The 18,896-nt window shown below is 48.5% G+C and overlaps 1 protein-coding gene across 2 annotated transcripts; it reads left to right on the forward strand.

Moving 5' to 3' along the window:
- Positions 1–1,613: 1,613 nt before the first annotated feature.
- Positions 1,614–18,402, forward strand: Clptm1l (CLPTM1 like). Of its 2 annotated transcripts, none has more exons than XM_028782738.1 (17): positions 1,614–2,005; positions 2,532–2,632; positions 3,773–3,962; positions 5,297–5,445; positions 6,557–6,635; positions 8,682–8,799; positions 9,167–9,261; positions 9,946–10,030; positions 11,158–11,261; positions 12,512–12,577; positions 13,057–13,107; positions 13,841–13,923; positions 14,699–14,733; positions 15,473–15,528; positions 15,615–15,659; positions 16,292–16,407; positions 17,838–18,402. In XM_028782738.1, the coding sequence occupies exons 1-17, from the start codon at positions 1,844–1,846 to the stop codon at positions 17,920–17,922; spliced, it is 1,620 nt and encodes a 539-aa protein (XP_028638571.1). In that variant the 5' UTR covers positions 1,614–1,843; the 3' UTR covers positions 17,923–18,402. The 2 variants fall into 2 exon arrangements, with proteins under 2 accessions (XP_028638571.1, XP_028638572.1); XM_028782739.1 differs by having other exon boundaries at positions 1,815–2,005; positions 5,300–5,445.
- Positions 18,403–18,896: the final 494 nt, after the last annotated feature.

The following is an 18,896-nucleotide window of genomic DNA, read 5'->3' on the forward strand; positions in this document are numbered from 1 at the left end:
GCTGAAACGGGTGCTCTGTTTCTGAATCCTTCAATTTAATAGCACCATTTTTACGAAATGCCCAATCACACTCCTGATTGTATGTGTGAGAAACATGAGAATGGCAGTAACCGAGCATGCTTATGGGAACAATGAGCTCCAAAACTTCAAGGGACAGTTTATGAGGCATAGAGTAAGGAACTGGTCACTACTGAAAAGCACCAATTGCAACAAGCTTCTGACAACAGGAGGGATAATTTTTGCTCCTTCCTTGATCTCTGCTGGCCACCGTTCTGGGCCCTGTCACAACACAGGCCATTTCACTCTAGAAATGTGTATACCATAAACCAAGAAATATTTAAGACTAAAATGAAGCTCAGAGGAACCAATCCCTGATACTATTCATGATACTCCATTATGCTGGCAGACAGGAGCCTAGCATAACAGTCCTCTTAAGAGGCTCTACCCAGCAGGTGACTGAAACAGATACAGAGACCCAGGGCCAAACATTAGACAGAGCTCAAGGAGTCTTGAGGACAAGTTGGAGCAAAGATTAAAGGACCTGGAGGGGACAGGAATCCACAAGAAGATGAACAGAGTCAACTAACCTGGGCCCTTGGGGGCTCCCAAAGACTAAACCACCAATCAAAGAGCATTCATGGGCTGGACTTACAACCCACACTCCACATCCACACATATGTAACAGATGTGCAGCTTGGTCTTCATTCAAGTTCCCCCAACAAATGGACCAGGGCCTATCCCTGTGTTGCCTACCTGTGGATCCTGTTCCTCTGAGCTGCCTTGTCTGTCCTCAGTATTGAGAGAATGTGGCCAGTCCTGCAGTTACTTGATGTGCCAGGGGTGGGTTGGTACCCAGGGGGGCTTCCCATTCACAGAGGAGAGGGGAGGGAAGGGGAGGGGAAGAGAGTGGGAGCTGGCATGGGGATCTAAAGTGAATAGATAATGGACCCGGATGGTTTTATCTGAGTGGCCTCTCCCACCCCCTTCTCAGATGAGAAGGGGAGAGGGTGTTGGCGGAGGAGATAGGAGAGTGGGGGCTGACAACGGGATGTAAATTGAATAAGTTCATGAGTCCAAATAGTTTTATCTGATGGGTAACGCGTGCAAGTCCGGGAAAAGGTCTCCTTGAGACATAACCTACCTCTGCATATGTTAGACAGGACCAAAATTTGTATTTTTATTATCCCAAAGAAACTCATTCTTCTGACAAAAGGGGCAACTGACCTGTGAAAAGTCTTTTTGACCTTTTCTGGCCATCTTGAACTGCACGTTATCAACACAGTAACCTCACACCCGAGAAACCAGTATTTGAGTTTCCTGAGTCTCCTCCGTGTTTTCCTAACTTTTGAACGCTCCCCTAGACGTTGAAGAGCTAGGAGGCCAGCATTACGGTCCCCGTCATCATCCCTGGGGCGCCACAGTCAACCCGCAGTAAAGCTGCAGGGGGCCCAGAATAAAGAGAGCAACCCACAGGAAAGAATCTTTCCAAGAACCCAGCGTAACCAAGGTCGGTGGCCCACCTGGGCTCCCCGAGGCATGCCGGGAGGACGGCGCAAGAGGCTGATGTCACGCACGCGCGCCAAGCGTGCGGTCGCGCGTGCGTGGCTGAGCGCCTGGCTCCCAGAGGGCCGCGCGCGCCCACTTCCGCCGGTGGCTCGGTTCCCGGAAGCGGCGGCCGGCAAATCCGACGAATCCCGCGGCGCCGGGTGTGGGTATCGGGAGCATGCGGGGCGGCCGGCGGCCCGCGCGAGGCGCGTTGGTTTCCCCGCGGCGGCGGCGGCGGCGCGCGGCGGCTCTCCCGTGAGCGGCGGGCGGCGGCGCTCGGCCCGCAGGTTGCGGCGCCATGTGGAGCGGCCGCAGCTCTTTTACCAGCTTGGTGGTGGGCGTGTTCGTGGTGTACGTGGTGCATACCTGCTGGGTCATGTACGGTATCGTCTATACCCGTCCGTGCTCGGGTGACGCCAACTGCATCCAGCCCTATCTGGCCCGTCGGCCCAAACTGCAGGTGAGCGTCGGGGAGCCCTAAGAAGGCGTCCCCTGGCCAGATGCTACCACTCCTACTGACACTGGTCAGAGACGGGTTTCGGGCTACCAGCGTTGCCCCTTATCACTGATGTCACTGTCCAGTGTTTTGATTAGGTGGCAGTGAGAGCTGGAGTTGGGACGTCTCTGTTCTCTGTTGCCCTCTTGTTATTCCTTGGTGCCCTGCTCTGCCCCAATTATAACTGAGATCGAGTTGCCCTACACGTGTGAACTAACGGGACCCCAGTGGAAGCTACCAGATCTCCAGCCATACCCGAATAAGGCCGCTAGCTTTGCCCTGTCATCACCTGTGCTACTTCCTGGTTCTGGTGGGAATTCAGGACAGGTCAACTCTACAGTTAGGTTTCTTGTTCACAGCAGTGTCACACAAGGCCATTTTGCCCAAGCTCACCCTCTGAGAGGTAGCCCTTAGATTGCTACCCTCTCACAATAGTTACATGTTTTCTGTCAGGACCTTTTGGCTTTTCATTCTTGCTCACTCTTTCCAGCTGAGTGTTTACACCACCACACGGTCCAGCCTTGGTGCAGAGAACAATGTGGACCTGGTCTTGAACGTGGAAGACTTTGATGTGGAGTCCAAATTTGAAAGGTGTGGATGTGGGACAGATTGCCAGAGATGGGTTCCAGGATGTCATGAATAGCATTGTGTATAGAGTGAGAACATCCTATAGAAGCACCCCTGTCTAGGGTCTGTGTAAACAGTCAAGTTCAAAGTAACAGGTGCTGAGTTTGAGGTTTCACTTAGAAAGTAGCCTTTACAGCCGTCTGATGTCAGTGTGGTTTACCACTGCTCATGTAGACTCCCAAGGAGTGATACATTGATCTACCTAGTAGGAGTAGTTCACCTGTTACTTATAAGTAAGTGACCTTTGTCATTAGAATATAGATCTCAATGCGCAACTATGTACAGTAACTTTTGAGAATTAACATGGTTTAGCGTTTGACGTATGATTTTAACTTGTAGAAGTTCAAATAAAATTTGTAAAATTACTCATCAAATCAAGGTCCTGTTCTGCCCAACAAGCATCGAGCTCACTAGTCAGCCAGTCTTAAGCTCCCACCCATTGTCCAGGCCTATTAGCCTGTGGCCCTAGGGTAGTTATTAACTGCCGATGCCTATCTTGAAATGGAACTTGGATCTCCAGGTGCCATTCACTAGTTTTATAGGGGTACATCCTGCCTCCTGTTCATTGACCCGTGCCAGGTGAGATAGTGAAACATTCATTTTGGAGCCTGGAGGAGGTTGAAGAAGCATGAGCCGGTCCTGAGCTCCACTTCTGTTCGCAAACACCACGGTGGAGCAGTGTGTAGAGCCACTTCCCTGGTGGAGACACCTCTTTTTAGAAGCTTTAGAGGAGTCCACACCCTGTGTGCTTCCATAGCAGTTCCCACTGTGCCTTTTAAAGCAAGTTGTCCCTTCTGAAGCTCTAACAGAGGTGGGAAGTGCTGTAACTTTCATACTGCTTGGGACACAGTAGTGTTCTGACGTCAGTAAAGTCACAGGCAGGTGGGTTTCATTTTTAGCAGTTCTGAACTAAAATTAGATCGTGTAAATCTAAAGAGATGATTAGCTGACGTGTGTACAAACAATGTAAGACAGTATGGTGGTGCATATCTTTAATCCCAGCTACTTGGGAAGCAGGAAGAACTTGAGTTTGAGGACTGTCTGAGCTACATAATATACGTGGAACCTAACATATGCATGTGTAAAATGACTCTTCTGTTTTAGGACAGTTAATGTTTCTGTACCAAAGAAAACAAGAAACAATGGGACGCTGTACGCATATATTTTCCTACATCATGCTGGGATTCTGCCCTGGCAAGATGGGAAACAGGTACACGTGGTCAGTACTCTGACTACCTACATGGTCCCCAAACCAGAAGAAATTAATTTGCTCACTGGGGAGTCTGCTACACAGGTAAGGTTCTTAACAGATCACTGTAGCAAGCTTGTCTGCTTGTTCACAGTTTGTGTGCATGTCTTATAATGGCAGCTTAAAGGAATTTGAATTAATTATCTTTCATTTGAATTGTATCCCATGGATTTGTAGATACAGTACATCAGGTTAGTGATGAGTGGTGATTCATAGCACTCTAGCAGACTCCCTCTCTGGCTCAAGGCCTTCTGCATCTTTGGGTGAGTGTGTATGCCTTCTTGGAAGGGCAGTTATTCTTCAGAGTTCACCTGTACTTTCAGGTGAGAGTCATCATGTATACACAGGCACATGCATGTACACACAGTGTAGGACTGCATGCCTGGGCATCTGTGCTTGTAATTCAAAATTATAGGAAGGATATAAGTACTATTTATATTTTCTTCACCTGTAAAAAACTATATGCAAAGGAAATTTTACTCACAAAAGTGGTTGTTCAGCCAAGCAAGATGGTTCACTCCTGATATCCTAGTACTTGAGGCTGAGACGGGAAGGTTGCCCTAGGTTCCAGACCAGTCTGGACTGTAGACTAAGACTGTTGGAGGCAAGGAAATCATTCATGGGCCCATGGCAGAAGGCAGATCTTCACTGTCTGGGTCCATATTGAGTAGAAGCTAAAACAAGTCACAAAATAAGAACGATGGCAGCTTTGCCAGAAGCAGCCATAGTCTAGGAGTGGGAGTGTATTTTAAAATTCTCTTCCTATTTGTGGTCCCCCACTGTCTCCTTGTGGGCAGGTGGAGAGGGCTTCATAATGGTAGTGTTGGGGGCCAGCTGGTATCTTTTTTGTGATGGGTATAAAGCTTCTGGAACCATTAAATGCAGGCTGTGGTCGTTGTTGCTGGGGATGTGAAGTGCTGTGTGAGAGCCATTGTTCAGGAGGAAGTAGGGTAGTGCTGCTTCCTAGCCAAGTCGTCCTGGTTTGAGATAAAACTGATTTACCCATCGTTTTCTCTCTGGATCTAGTTTTATCTAGATCAGATCCCTGATCCTGTCCATCTCTCTCCAAGACTGCACTGTACTCACTCACACCTGCTTTAGTGTTGTCTCTTGATAGTCTTTCCCTAGCTGACAGGGATGCAGGCCTCCTGTTAGGTCCCTAGTCGCTGATCTCTCAGTGCTGCTCCCTCATGGTCTCATAGAACCAGGTGGGAGGAAGTGCTCTAAGACTGGTAGCCCAAGGTCACTAGAACAGCCAGGTAGGCCTCCTTTCCCACTTTTGCCTGTCTAGAGAGCCAGTGGCTTCTCAGATGGAGGCCAAGACCACTCTGTTGCCACAGTCTGGTCTTAAGTAGTATAGCCTCAATTTCTACCTATAGCAGCAGATAGAAGCAGAGAAGAAGCCATCGAATGCCCTAGATGAACCCGTCTCTCACTGGCGACCGAGGCTGACCCTGAATGTGATGGTGGATGACTTTGTCTTTGATGGTTCCTCGCTGCCTGCAGATGTGCATCGGTACATGAAGATGTAAGTCTCACATGGAACCCAGGGAGGGAAGCCGCTCTTAGAACTGAACTGATGGCAGAGCAGGCTTCAGTTTGGTGAGCCCAAACAGAGTATGCCGTACCTGAGTTCTTGACCCTGCCTGTGTTGTGAGCTGCCCTGCCACAGAACCCGCTAAGCTCTTTGCTTAACCACCAGGAGGGTATGATGATCAAGGTGGCTGACAGGATTGAGAGACAGAGTGAAATTCCAGCTGGTACATCTTGCTCTTTCGTCTAGGAAAGTATCCCACCTGCACTGAAACAAAAAGCTGGCTTTGTCCTGTCCTCATGCTCCCTGGGCCATGAAATGTGGGATTCTGTCACTGGGTTCACTTAAAGATTTCCTTTCTAGGCTGTGTGACCTGAACATTGCTTGCCACCCTTAGTTATGTGTGCCTGTGACGGTGCTCACGAGGCCCAGGGCCGAGGCCAGTCGGTGTGCCCTGTCATTAGTTACATGTACGTGTGATGGTGCTCACAAAGCCCAGTGCCGAGCGAGACCCATCAGTATGCCCTCATGGTGTCACGTGGCTTCTGGGAGTGGCTAGCTGCGAGTCACTTCTATTCACAACAGATCATTTCTCTGGCACTGTCAAAAATTTCGTATTTTCTTTTTTAAGATTTAAATCTTTATGTGTATATGGTGCTAGGGAACCAAATCAGGACATTGTACCTGTTAAACAAGAACTCCCCTACCACTGAACTAAATCCTCAACCCTAAATTTTTTTTACATAAATTCTGATTTGTATACATGCTTCAAATTTTAAGCATTTGGTACAGAAAGGGCCAGCTCTGACCTGTCTCCAGCCTTCCTCTCAGGTAGCTACAGTGTATGGGTAGCTTCCTTTCGAGGCTACCCTGTGTCCTACCATTCACTTAGAAGAAGGTGTGTGGGTCTTCCTAATTGTGGCTATAACTGTTGTCATGGGATGCTACCATCTCTTGCTTCTGTTTGGAAAGTTCTGAGATTCCAGTAGCCAAGATGTAGCCAACAGTGATGCTGAGTGGGATACTCCTAATTTCTCAACGTATTTAGTGATGCCAGGGGATAAATCTGACACTGATTGTAGGCTGTTGTGTTTCAAACCCCCAGGATTCAACTCGGGAAGACAGTGCACTACCTCCCCATCCTGTTCATTGACCAGCTGAGCAACCGGGTGAAAGACCTGATGGTGAGCTGTGCTCTCGGTGCCTTGCTCTGGGTACAGCATAGAGCTTCCTTCAGAGTGGAGAGTGACGCCGCTTAGCACATGGTGGACCCACATAGAGGTCTCAGTACCTGGTTGGGCTCTAGTACTTGTGAAAGCTGCTTGTGGGGTCCCCTCCTAGTGATAGACTCATAGGGTATCCATCAGGATCTTAGGTGGTACTCCCGCAGAGCTCCAACAGAAAGGCTGCATGCCTGCTCCTAGTATGTGAGGCTTGTGATGCTTCATAGTTTCTTGCACAGATCTTGTCCTGAGGGATAGGCCTGCTGTGGAACCAAAGATTCATATCTGAACCAACCCTGGGAGGGAGCCACAACTCTTAGTATAGCCATGAGCAATGCCAATATCCTGTGGAGGTGAAATGGCTACTCTGATGCTCTTGTTATAGGCAACAAAGATGCTATTTTTCCAAAGAGAACAACAGTATTTTGAGAGTAGTAGAAATGTGGCTGAATTTTGGCTTTGCATTATAAGGAGAATAACAGTGGTTAACACTACATCAAGTACCATGCTAAATACCTCATGTTCATTGTAGTAGTTGCTGCCAGGAGCTGTGTCAGTGTTCTTTTCAGTGGAAATAAGTTGGGATAGGAAAGGAGAGCTTTGACTGGGGTCCCAGGTGAGCAAAGATTATAAGTGAGCACCTGTGTGCGTCTCCCACTGTCATTTGTTAGTGTTCCCTAACAGCCAGCCTACATCTCCTCTTGAACAGAATCAAGGCTTAGAGAGCAGGGAGGTTAATGTAGGATTCCCCTCAGAGCCTGCCTGGGCTTATTCTGGCTGTGGCTCAGTATGGCAAGCCCCCACAGTCCCTAATACAGGGTCCTCTACTTTCCTTGGGTATCACCTGCACCTGGATGACCTGTGGGTTAGGGACAGGGCAGTCTGCAGTAAGGAGGTCTGACTGACTCCTTCCCCCTTCTCTGACTTAATTTCTCCTTGTTTAAAGCTCACAACACTGGGTTCTGTGAAATGTACAAACTGTACTTTGTAAACCTGAGGCTGTCTAAACATACTGCAAGACTACATAGTACTGACTTCTTGTAAGCAATTGGGAAATTGCGTCCAGTGACTGTATTTTTGTGCCTAGGTATCCATATGTAGATAGAGGCAGAGGCTATAGGCCAACATCTGCAGATTGTGTGTTCTAGTGGTCCTTGTTGGAATCCTTACATGCTACAGTACCTGAAGCAGGCTTCTGAAGCGGGCTTCTGTGTTGGAAGAGCCCCAGCACCTAGCTACCAAGTCCTAAGCCTGGTGGCTGCTTAACCCTGACACATTTCAGATTGCTAGCTCCATTGTGAGTGACCATCATGCCTTTGACACCAACAGTGTTCGTGGCAGGAGGTTGGGGCAGGAAGATTAGATGGGTGATATGTATCAGCTTCTGACATGTGCACAATCAACATGACCATATTCACCTGCTATAGAGTGTGACTTGAAGTGCTGTCTCTTCATGGTTCACCTGAGAACATTTAGGCATCCCGTGCTTGTGCTCAGTCTCCCACTCTTTTTGGACAGGGCTATGGCACCTCAGCCAGGCATTCTTACCTTCTCTTGGCTCAGCTAGTAAGCTGTGCAGTTTCTAGCCAATGCTAGTTGTGAGCCTGTCTTCCAGTTCTCAGGGTTTGTGCAGCTTGAAAAATGCTGGAGACACAGGAACAGGGTGCTGCTTAGTTGGAAGTAATACATTGGGATGTAGCTGGTGAACCGGTGAATGCTCAGCAATGTCAGTGGGTGGTTCAGACTGGAGACAGTAGCCGGCAGGCAGAACGCCATCCTGTGGGAAAGGCTCGGTCTGAACACAAAAAAGCCTAGGAAGAAGAATGACCTTGCATCAGACCTTGAATCCCGCAAGGCCCACTGGGGTGGTAAGGAGCTGCCAAGGTTATTCAGGGACCTGTCAGGGTATCAAGGTCTACTGGGATCTGGTGCATGGCTGCAGGGTGTTGCACTGAGTCCTGGCCTTGTTTGATGGCCCTCCCTCACCTATGGATTTCTTGGTGGCAGGTGATAAACCGATCTACCACTGAGCTGCCACTCACAGTGTCCTACGACAAGATCTCACTGGGGCGGCTGCGCTTCTGGATCCACATGCAGGATGCCGTGTACTCCCTGCAGCAGTTCGGTGGGTGCCCCAGGGCCCTAGGCCAGGGTGGAATGGGGTGTTTGGTGAATCCAAGCCATGCTGTGGCTCCTTGTTCAGCAGCTGACACAGACCCACACTGCTGTACTTCCTGCTAGGGGTCACTTGTGGGGTCACCTTTGCCTGTGTGGTCAAGAAGCATGCAAGACTTCAGCTCCTTTATCCTTAGAATGTGAGTTAGGAGTTAGCTGAGACTGGCTCTGGTCAGAACCCAGTATTTAAATGCTACAGTTTCTGTTGACTTTTACTCCAGACAAGATGTACATTTTCTACAGTCGGGAGAATATTCGTGACATTATAGATAAGACTAAAATGGCTCTTCTTGAATTATAATGTGTTTTCCTTACAGGGTTTTCAGAAAAAGATGCAGATGAATTGAAGGGAATTTTCGTAGACACCAACTTATATCTCTTAGCGTTGACCTTCTTTGTTGCAGCCTTTCACGTGAGCTGTCCCCTGGGTTCTTGTCACAGGGAATAGGGACAGACATTGGGGTGGTTCATTGGGCACTGGCACATATAGTTGAGGTCAGTTGACCTAGTTCCTGGGTTCTGCACAGCCTCTGGCCCCTGTTGTTCCTTGTCTAGGTGCCAATACCTCTAGAACTGTGTTGCCCAGCTAGGAAAGTTTGTGGTCCTACCTGTGTGTATCGTGTGTCATATGTAGTGCACAGAGGAACTAGAGAGCTCTCTGACAGTGTGTTGGGTACAGTCAGGGTGCAAAGTAGGGAGGCATGGGGTATAGTGGACCTTCTGGGTACTAGTTACTCCAAAGCAAATGTAGCTTTATAAGGCCACTGTCTACAAGGGTGACTGTAAGTGGTCACAGTGAGAAACTGAACTGTTACAAGTAATGGGTGAGACCTAGGTTGGGGTACCTGGTTGTCCACAACCCAAGATATACTCTACCTGGGATTTGAGTGTATGTTTGAAAAATGTCCCACTAATGTCTCCCTCTGAGTTCTACAATTCTGGCCTCTGAAATGTGTAACGGTGGGTTCGGTAGACAGTGAACACGTCTTGCTAAACCCGAGCAAGGTTTGGGCTTAGTGTACTTGTAGATTGCCTGCTTAGTCGGTAAAAGTGCTGTAACTAGACTGCAAGCTGCTGTCCTGTCTGTTCCTTACAGCTTCTTTTTGATTTCCTGGCATTTAAAAATGACATCAGTTTCTGGAAGAAAAAGAAGAGCATGATTGGAATGTCTACCAAAGCAGGTAGGGCCCAGGGACAGTCTACCTGCCCAGGGGCTCACTGTGACACTGGCAGCTCGTGTCTGCTCCCCAACAGTCCTGGATTTGTGCTTGGCTATGAGATGCTTCTGAAGTTGAGCAGCATAGCCCCAGGTCCTGTCTCAGTAGTCTCAGCAGTCAGTGAGCATCTCTGAATCCCACTGAGGCTATAGGCCACGGGCACAGGCCTTCTGTATGAGGGTGTGGAGCTGGACTGCCTATAGAGGCTCATAGATTCCAATACAGCACCAGACCTTCTGTCAACCAGCTCCCTCCTGATTGACAGGACTCTGGCTGCTGGCTTTAGAGTCAGTCTTCAAAATAAATTACCAGTACTTGGATCAGTGTCCTCATCAATGAGACCTGAATTTGCAGAATCATTTCACTGACTAAGATCCAGTATGATGGTTTTGCTGTATAAAAGAAGGGGCAGTGGCTGCTAGGTAGAGTTGTCATGATGGTAGCAGGCTTTGAGGTAAATACAGGTGCAAGTGTAAGGGATAGAATTGAGAGGCTGCTCCAGCAAGAGCTAGATCTGACTGGCAGGATCTGACTCAGTGAGTGTAAAACACAAGGCTTTCAGGGAAGCCGTTCAATGTCTCATCAGGCACCTGTGGAGAAGCTTCCTGCTGAGTCTGGTAACTGTAGCCCTGACTCTACTGTGTCTGCAGAGCACATCCTGTGAGCAAAAGCACAGCTTTATAAAAGAAACCAACCTAGAATGGTACAAAACAAGAGAGTATAGAATATGGAAGCACTCAGCCTGGGCAGCCAGCCAGTATCTGTGCCTATTAGTGTCTTGACTGTCACTCAGATCTGGTACCCGCTTAGACCATGCCCTCTACTCTCTGCTCTACCCTGGCTTCTGGTAATTAAAGTGCTTTGAAGAGTTGCAGGGTATCCCTTTTGTCTCCCCTGGTGCTAGGCATAAAACCCAGGGACTGTATGCTCTTAGGTACAGGCTCTTCTGCTAAGCTCCACCTCTAGCACAGCTGTTTGTGGCCAACTGGAGAGAGGGGGAGGGGAGGGGAGATAGGCTTATAGGTGGTTGGAGGTGTGTGCAAGGGATAGATGCAGTTTGCCCTCACCTCCTTGTGTGTTCATGTCCCCAGTGCTCTGGCGTTGCTTCAGCACTGTGGTCATCTTCCTCTTCCTGCTGGATGAACAGACAAGCCTGCTGGTGCTGATCCCTGCAGGTGTTGGAGCTGCCATTGAGGTGAGTCCTGGGCACCATGCTTGGTCAGAAGGACTGGGATTTCTGTGAGGTCTGTGAACTTCAACACTTGCTCAGCTGCTGTGAGTGGTGAAACAGACTGTCTGAGGACCTACATACTTTGAGAAACAGGCTTAGAGGGGCAGCTGCTGCGTAAGGCGGTATCTAAGGGTACATCTTGGAGCAGCAGATCATGTTAGACCCGTATTAACAAGTTTGATAAGCTCTAAGTGAAACAGAAGAATGATATGACACTGAACCAGCTTCTGGTTTGATAGGAAGTTGGAACAGTCATGTGGATAGTAAGTAATTAATGCCACTTGACACCTTGTGACCCTGTGCTGCTGTGAGGTGCTTATAGAAAGGAGCCATCAGCTCCAGCTGTAGATGTAGTGGAGGATGGCCTTATCGGGCATCAGTGAGAGAGGAGGTCCTTGGTCCCGTGGAGGCTAGATGCCCCAGTGTGGGGGAATTCGAGGACAGGGAGGTGGGAGTGGGTGGATGGGGGCACACCCTTATAGAAGCAAGAGGAGGGGGGATGGGATGGGGGTTTCGGGGGGGGAATGGGGAAAGGGGATAACATCTGAAATGTAAATAAATAAAATATCCAATAACAGAAAGAAAGAAGGGAGAGAGGGAGGAAGGGAAGGAGGGAGGGAAGGAAGGAAGGAAGGAAAGAAGGAAGGAAGGAAGGAAGGAAGGAAGGAAGGAAGGAAGGAAGGAAGGAAGGAAGGAAGGAGCCATATGGGATCCAGTCTGGAAGGAAGGCAACAAGCAGGCCAGATCCAGAGGTCTAGTTCTCAGAGTTGGTTCTGTTGAGTACCTACTCTTGTAAATGCTTGTTAAGATATGGTTTTCACAGTAAGGTGCCTGTCACAGTGACAGCATGAAAACCCATCTCGGAGGCAGTATTCTAGACCTGACCTTAGTAAATGCTGCTGGCACCAAGTTACAGTGAGGATGTTGAGCAGGCCATGAATCCTAGTGAGTCTAGGGAAAGACTTGGGGCCCAGGATGAAAACTGGCTAGATTTAGGGTAGGTGTGAGTACTGGTTTCCTTGTGTTTTCCAGTGACTGCACATTCCACCTAGTGGATAGCCATGAGTATATGTGGTGCAGAGCCCTCCCAGTCCACAGATGGCCCTGAGAGGTGGAGGAAAGAGGAACAGTGACTAATGGCCCAGGGGTGAGAGTGCCAGTCTTCCTTATCCAGCATCTCAGAATTAAATGTACATTTCCTTGTCTCCCTTCAGCTTTGGAAAGTGAAGAAGGCATTGAAAATGACAGTAGCCTGGAGGGGCTTGAGACCTGTGTTTCAGGTGAGACCTCTAGTGACTATTCCAGATACACCTCTTCCTGAGCAGACTGGCCAGGCCGTCATTTTGTAGTCCCCTTCAAGTTAGCGCTGAACCTTCTGGACATACTTTATCCTGTCTTTGCTACCTGTTACAGAGCTTCCCAGCACACAAGCACATGCATGCAAGAGTGTCCCCACGGGACAGGGAGCGTCCTCACACAGTGGGATTTTGCAGTTCTTAGCTGTAGGACTTCACTAATAGAGCTCCCATCAGCTTTCTAATCAGTTGCTAAGTCTTTCTTCACCTGATTCATCAGAAGACTGGGCTGCCTTTGTGATGGTGGAACGGGCAGGAGTGGCCAGTGCCTAGGCCAGAGGCTGGGTACAGCCAGTATTGGCACTGGGGTAGTGCAATGGCCTACACTGTTTATGGCTTCAGTGCCAGCTTTGCTGTGGTGATAGTCTCCTGAGTCAACTGACGTTATATTAATCTTACAACAGTTTGGCACCCATAGTGAATCTGAGAGGAAGACTGAGAAGTATGATGCTCAGGTAAGCAATTGGGGACCCTGTGACACCATAAGGTACTAGGTTCTTGTAGTAATTTGGGGGAACTTGTCCTGGGAATGCAGTGGAACCAACATGAAGAGCAGTCTCAAGAGTGAGCATGTGGGTGTATCCTCTTCTCAGGGAAGGAACAAGCTCATAGGCCACTGGCTCCCAGTTTGTCACCTGGACAACTCCTGCTGCTTAGGAGATCATTTCTCCTAGCCAGCTGTCTTTTCTGTGCATCATACACAGAAAGCCCTCTAGCAACTAGACCCTAGTAGCTTCCCACTGCTGCTAGAGAGTGGGACATGTTGGGTTTAATAGGATGTCTCTGCAGGATGGTTTTGGTGTTTCAGTTCAAAGCTCAGATATTTGCATTTTAGATTTTAGTGAGATGATAACAAATACCAAACCAGAGTAAATACAGGGCCTGTGGTGCAGGTGCAGCCTGGGTCTATGACTACAGGCTTCCTTGGTTTCTCCTGCCTGAATCTGCCATTCTGATGCAGGCAGCATGTCTGATGCATCACAGTCATTGCTGCCCATGGTGTGCATTCAGTGTCTCGCTTTGGGGTCTTGGCAGAATTCCATGGCCAATAGACACAGTTGTGCTATTACCTGAAATGTTATTGGGGTCCCACCTTTTTTGTTTGCTCTTGTCGTAAGTTATATATGAAGCATCTGCTGAGGTGTTTGGTGGTTAGGGTATTTAACTGGAAGCTGCCTTTCCTCGCAGGCCATGAAGTACTTGTCTTACCTGCTCTACCCTCTCTGTGTGGGGGGCGCTGTCTACTCCCTCCTGAATATCAAGTATAAGAGGTGGGTGCTGCAGCGTTCACACCCTCAAGTCTCTCAGCTGAAAGCCTAGTTTGGTTTCTGAACACAGGGCATCTGTACCTGGTAACCCACCCCCAACCCCAACCCCCTAACCCTTGGGCTGCCAGGAACTCGGGACCTTCTCAGATAAAGGCCAGGATCTGCTATTGCTCTGAAAGTCAGTACTAGGCCTTTATCTCCTTTGGATTGTGAAGAGGACAGGAACCATGACATGCCCTTATACATCTCAAGAAATCAAAGGCTATAGGGACCACATGGTAGACAGAGGAATACACATCTTCAGTCTGGGAAGTGCAAGCTTTCCCATACTTCATCACTGACTTTTGAGTACAGAGATTAGACAGTTGAAAGAGGAAAAAGCTAACACTAAGCTGCTGTTGTGCTCATTGGTTTCAGCTGGACAAGAAGAGTCAGAAGGACTAGGAAAAGACAGGTATCCTGTGTCAGGTGGAGAGATATGGGCAGTGTGTTTCTAGGGTCAGGCTGATATTAGGATGGGTGAGCAGCATGAGCCAGATAGGATCCCAGGATTGAATACTGTACATTGGTTCATATCTCACTGAAGTACAACGCATGTACAGATTGAAATCTGTACATGAGTCTGCTTCCCTTGAGAGCTGTCTGCAGGCTGCCTTGGCATCCCAACTACCCTGGATGTCAAAATAGTTTTTCAGGGGGGTACTTTTCTTTTGTTTTAACATTCAGCAACATGCCCATGGCTTCTCTGAGGCTCACAACTCCTTTACTTCTATTTCAGTTGGTACTCCTGGCTCATCAACAGCTTTGTGAATGGTAAGTCCATGTGTTGCCTTGGTGTTAATATTTACAGTGGGTGCTGCCTTTCCTGTTCTCTCCATCACTTGTGGGACAGGTTTCTAGGATTAAAGACTAGTCAGTCCCTTACCTGTAGAACACATACAGTGCCCAGCACTGTGGTGCCTGAGCTTGAGTAAATACTCCAGTGGATAGTCTGTTTACTTTCCTAAAAACAGGCAACACTAGCCTTCAGATCCCATCTGACATTTCATCCATAGAATTTCCCAGAGTATGCTGTTACCTTTTGTGGACATGCTGGGAGGCTAGTCGATGCCCTGCTGCTCTGTGTGTCGTTCACAGCACATGGTCTCTATATACTGGATGTGTCCCATGGCTAAGTGTCACTGAGTTGTATTCCCATGCTTTGGGGTGTACTGATGAGCAGTAGGTTAGACAGCTTCACAATGAGCAGGTAGATCTGGGTGGCCATGCTTCCAGGGATGAGTCCCAGATTGAATCCTGGCACCTTCCCCAATGCACCTCTGATGACCCTGTTGCCCAGGACTTGCTTGATCCTGGGGACAACAGTCAACAGCAGTCAATAAAAAGTGTGCTGCTTTTCTGAGATGTCCTTGGCTCTTGGTGAGTTTATTAGCCAGCAAGCTGCATGTGACAAGGCCAGCAGAGATCTTTTGGAAGCTGGGTGTCCTGGTGTTCATAGCCCCAGCAGAATGTATGTTTGGTTCTTTTTCATGGATGTTTTCTGTTCCCACAGGTGTCTATGCCTTTGGCTTCCTCTTCATGTTGCCCCAGCTTTTTGTCAATTACAAGGTAAGGCCAAGGAGTCTCTGCTAAGGCAATACCCCTATCTTCTCTCTGTTGCCTCTGGCTGACCTATGGCATCTTCCTTGTTTCAGATGAAGTCAGTGGCACATCTGCCTTGGAAGGCCTTTACCTATAAGGTAAGCCACAGGTCTATACCAAGAGTGGCTGGAAGATTCTTTGCGGGGTACATTCATATGAGCTCACATATGTACACAGACACACAGTAGTTTTGGCCCTGTCTGCTTTGTTGAAAAACTAAGACATCTTTTCAGACTCTGAAGAACCACAAACCATGCAGGATGAAGGTTCTCATAGTCACGGTAAGGGAGAATTTAGAGTGAAAAGCCATGTTACTTTTGTTGGCAACATTATCAAATGCAAATGTTTTGGCTTAGTAATTGAGTGTTTGAAACAAGAGCCCTGTGTCTTCCCAGCAGTGCCCAGAGCCCTTCCTAAAGGGTTGGAGAGGCTGAGCTAGTCAGAAGCAATTTCAGTTCTCTAAGGAGCCAGCCCTAGTGCTGCTCTGTTCATCTTTCCCAGCTAACTCCTTGGCTTCAAGCACAGAAAGCTGCAGATCCTTCATGTGGGTCTGGGAACCTGCTGTCCTGCTGGTGCTGCTCTGATATCTCTGTACTAGATCTTCACTCACTTGCTGTGAGCTTTACAGTTCTAGGTCCCACCATATGCTGAGGGGCAGCTCACTGACTTGGGTTATAAAACAGAGGACCCCAGCTCTGTGGTAGTTTCACTGCTCCATCTTGCTTTGCAGGCTTTTAACACCTTCATCGATGATGTCTTTGCCTTCATCATCACCATGCCCACATCCCACCGGCTGGCCTGTTTCAGAGATGATGTGGTCTTCCTGGTCTACCTTTACCAGCGGTGGTGAGTGTGTATTTGCAGCACCTCCTCAGTGTAGAGCCCTGAACCTGTGTGTCTTTTCGGGCAGATTTGGCAGGTGGTGACTTTTCTCTGTTGCCCAAAATAGGTTCCAGTTGTGTCTTGTGATAACACGGTGCAGGATTGTTCCCTGCACAGTTGTTTTGACAGTCTAGCAAATAGTCCTCAGGCACGGGTCTCCAGTATGAGGTAGTGGTGGGGTGATGGTCTTCTCTTAGGCTGCATACCCTGCAGGTGAAGGTCAGTGGTTCCCTCTCCTGGGCCTGGATTCTACATAGCAGCAGTAGGTAGTAGCAACCAGGGTCTTAGACCAACACACAGCCAAGGAAAAGCCTCTAGGACATAGAATAAAATGCAGATGCTTACCTGCCTTCCCTTCCCCTCTGGGCTGGCATCTGGCCTTTCTATCAGCCCCTGCCTGTGGGCTGTGTCTAGGGTAGGGCCAGGTTTGGGGATTTCCTAAAACACACCTTAAAACTGATAGAGGTTCAGGCTACCCATCTCCTCTGACCTCAGAACTTGAGTCTATGTTGAGGAAATCTTTATGGAATGTTGCCGCCTCACCTTCCATCCTCCAGTAGTTGGCAGTAAAGGTTGCCCCACTCCCACCTCCTAATCTCCATATGGTGACAGCTTCTTTCTCTAACTTCCTAAGCTGTGCCCATCCAATGCAAGATGAGCCTGTCTTCCCAAAGCTACTTCAGTTGCCTGCAGATGTTCTTGGGCTAGCACTGTTTGTCATAACACAGTACCATATCCACATGCTGAATGAGGTCTGGTTCCTAGGTTTTCATATCCATACTTGGTTCCCTGACACACATGAAGGTAGCAATAAGCTTGTGGGGAACCCTGGCTTACCTGGTACAGGGATGTTCTTAGGAGTCCCATATCAAGCCAGGAGGACCCTTGAAAAGATTCCACATATTTATGCAGAGACCCAGCCCCAGGGCTTTTGGTGAAAGTGAGGTTGTTTAAAGCTGAGGTCTGGTTGTTTGTGGGCCACTGCATCTCTCCTTCCCTTGGTGTCTTCCTAGAAGCAGGGTATGTTGCTAGAGTGAGAAAGGAGGTCTCAGGATTGAAGAGTAGAGCCACTGGGGCAGAGCACTTAAAGCCTTGGAAGCGTCTAGAACTACTGTTTTTTGTGACGGTGCCTGGAACTTTTCACAGTTTTCCACATGGAGACCTCTCCAGGCCCCACCCTGCTGCAGGGCTGCTGTCCTTCTCTGCTTAGCCCAGCTTTCATTTCCTGACCCTGCAGAATGGGGCACAGGAGAGATGGGAGGCAGCTCCGGGACCTAGGAAGGTGCCAGATGTTGAGGTGGCCCAGATACTGGAGGATGTTTTCAGAGGAGCTGTGTTCTCTCGAGGACATAAGGACTTGCCTTGCTAATCGTTATCCATCCCTACCGTTGCAGGCTTTACCCTGTGGATAAGAGCAGGGTCAATGAATTTGGGGAGTCTTATGAGGAGCAGCCCAAGCGGAAGCCCCACCCAGACTGAGCATCTCAGCCCAGGCTCCCAGGCGGCCTGCACAGCACAGTTGGGCCATGAGTATTCCTGGGGGCTTGGGAGAATTCCTAGATACCACATCTTCTGCGTTGCCAAATCCCTCTGAGCATTTCTCAGTATCCCTGAGCACCCTCTCTTCCTGTGTTGGGAAGGAACCATAGCACTTAACCATACACCCACATGAACTTGAGTCTAGGTGATGGTGCTAGTGGGCAGTCATCGAGGGTAGCTCTCAGTGCATGAATGTCCCATGGCAGCCAGTGGACACACCTAAGCACGCAAGGGTAGGGAGCATGATGGATTTCCATGTCAGCTTGTCCACGTGCTCCTTATGTGGATTTCACACACATACAAGTCATTCTGTACCAACTCTGGGATCAAATGGCTCCTTTTCCCTTTTGTTTAAAATTTGATTGTTTAAAGCTTAATGTATGTATGTTTCTATTTTAAAATAAATTTCTTTGGCTGTGACATTTTTCTTAACCCCTAATAATATAGAAAATATTGGGGATGTTATACATTAAACCTGTTAAACCTCAGAGATCAATGCAAAAGATAGGTTTGTTTCTGCATTAAAAGGAGCAAATGCCCAGTGTATTTCCCTGATATGGAGCCACAAATGTCTTAGGAGCTCATGTTGTTTAATGGCTGGTCATAGATGCCAGCATTCAAGTTGGTTATATTTTTAGGAGAAATGCTGTGGAGAGGAGTAGGCTGCAAAGAAGTGCTTCCAAAGGAAAGGGATGTGGTGGGAACAGCTGAAGTATGCTTTGGTAACATGGGCCTTGGCCTCCCCGAAGGTTTGTGAGGAGTTGAAAATGGTTTCTTTTGCTCCTCTACAGCATTCTTCTTCCTCCTGGTGCCAGGCTCTTCTCTGAGAGTTAGTCACTTGGAAGGCTGCTCTAAGTGGGACACATTCATCCTTATCTGTACCTTCCTGGATGAGATAAGATTCTGGGGTAGTA

Source organism: Grammomys surdaster, unplaced genomic scaffold (genome assembly GCF_004785775.1).
Source record: "Grammomys surdaster isolate TR1022 unplaced genomic scaffold, NIH_TR_1.0 843, whole genome shotgun sequence".
Lineage (NCBI taxonomy): Eukaryota > Metazoa > Chordata > Mammalia > Rodentia > Muridae > Grammomys > Grammomys surdaster.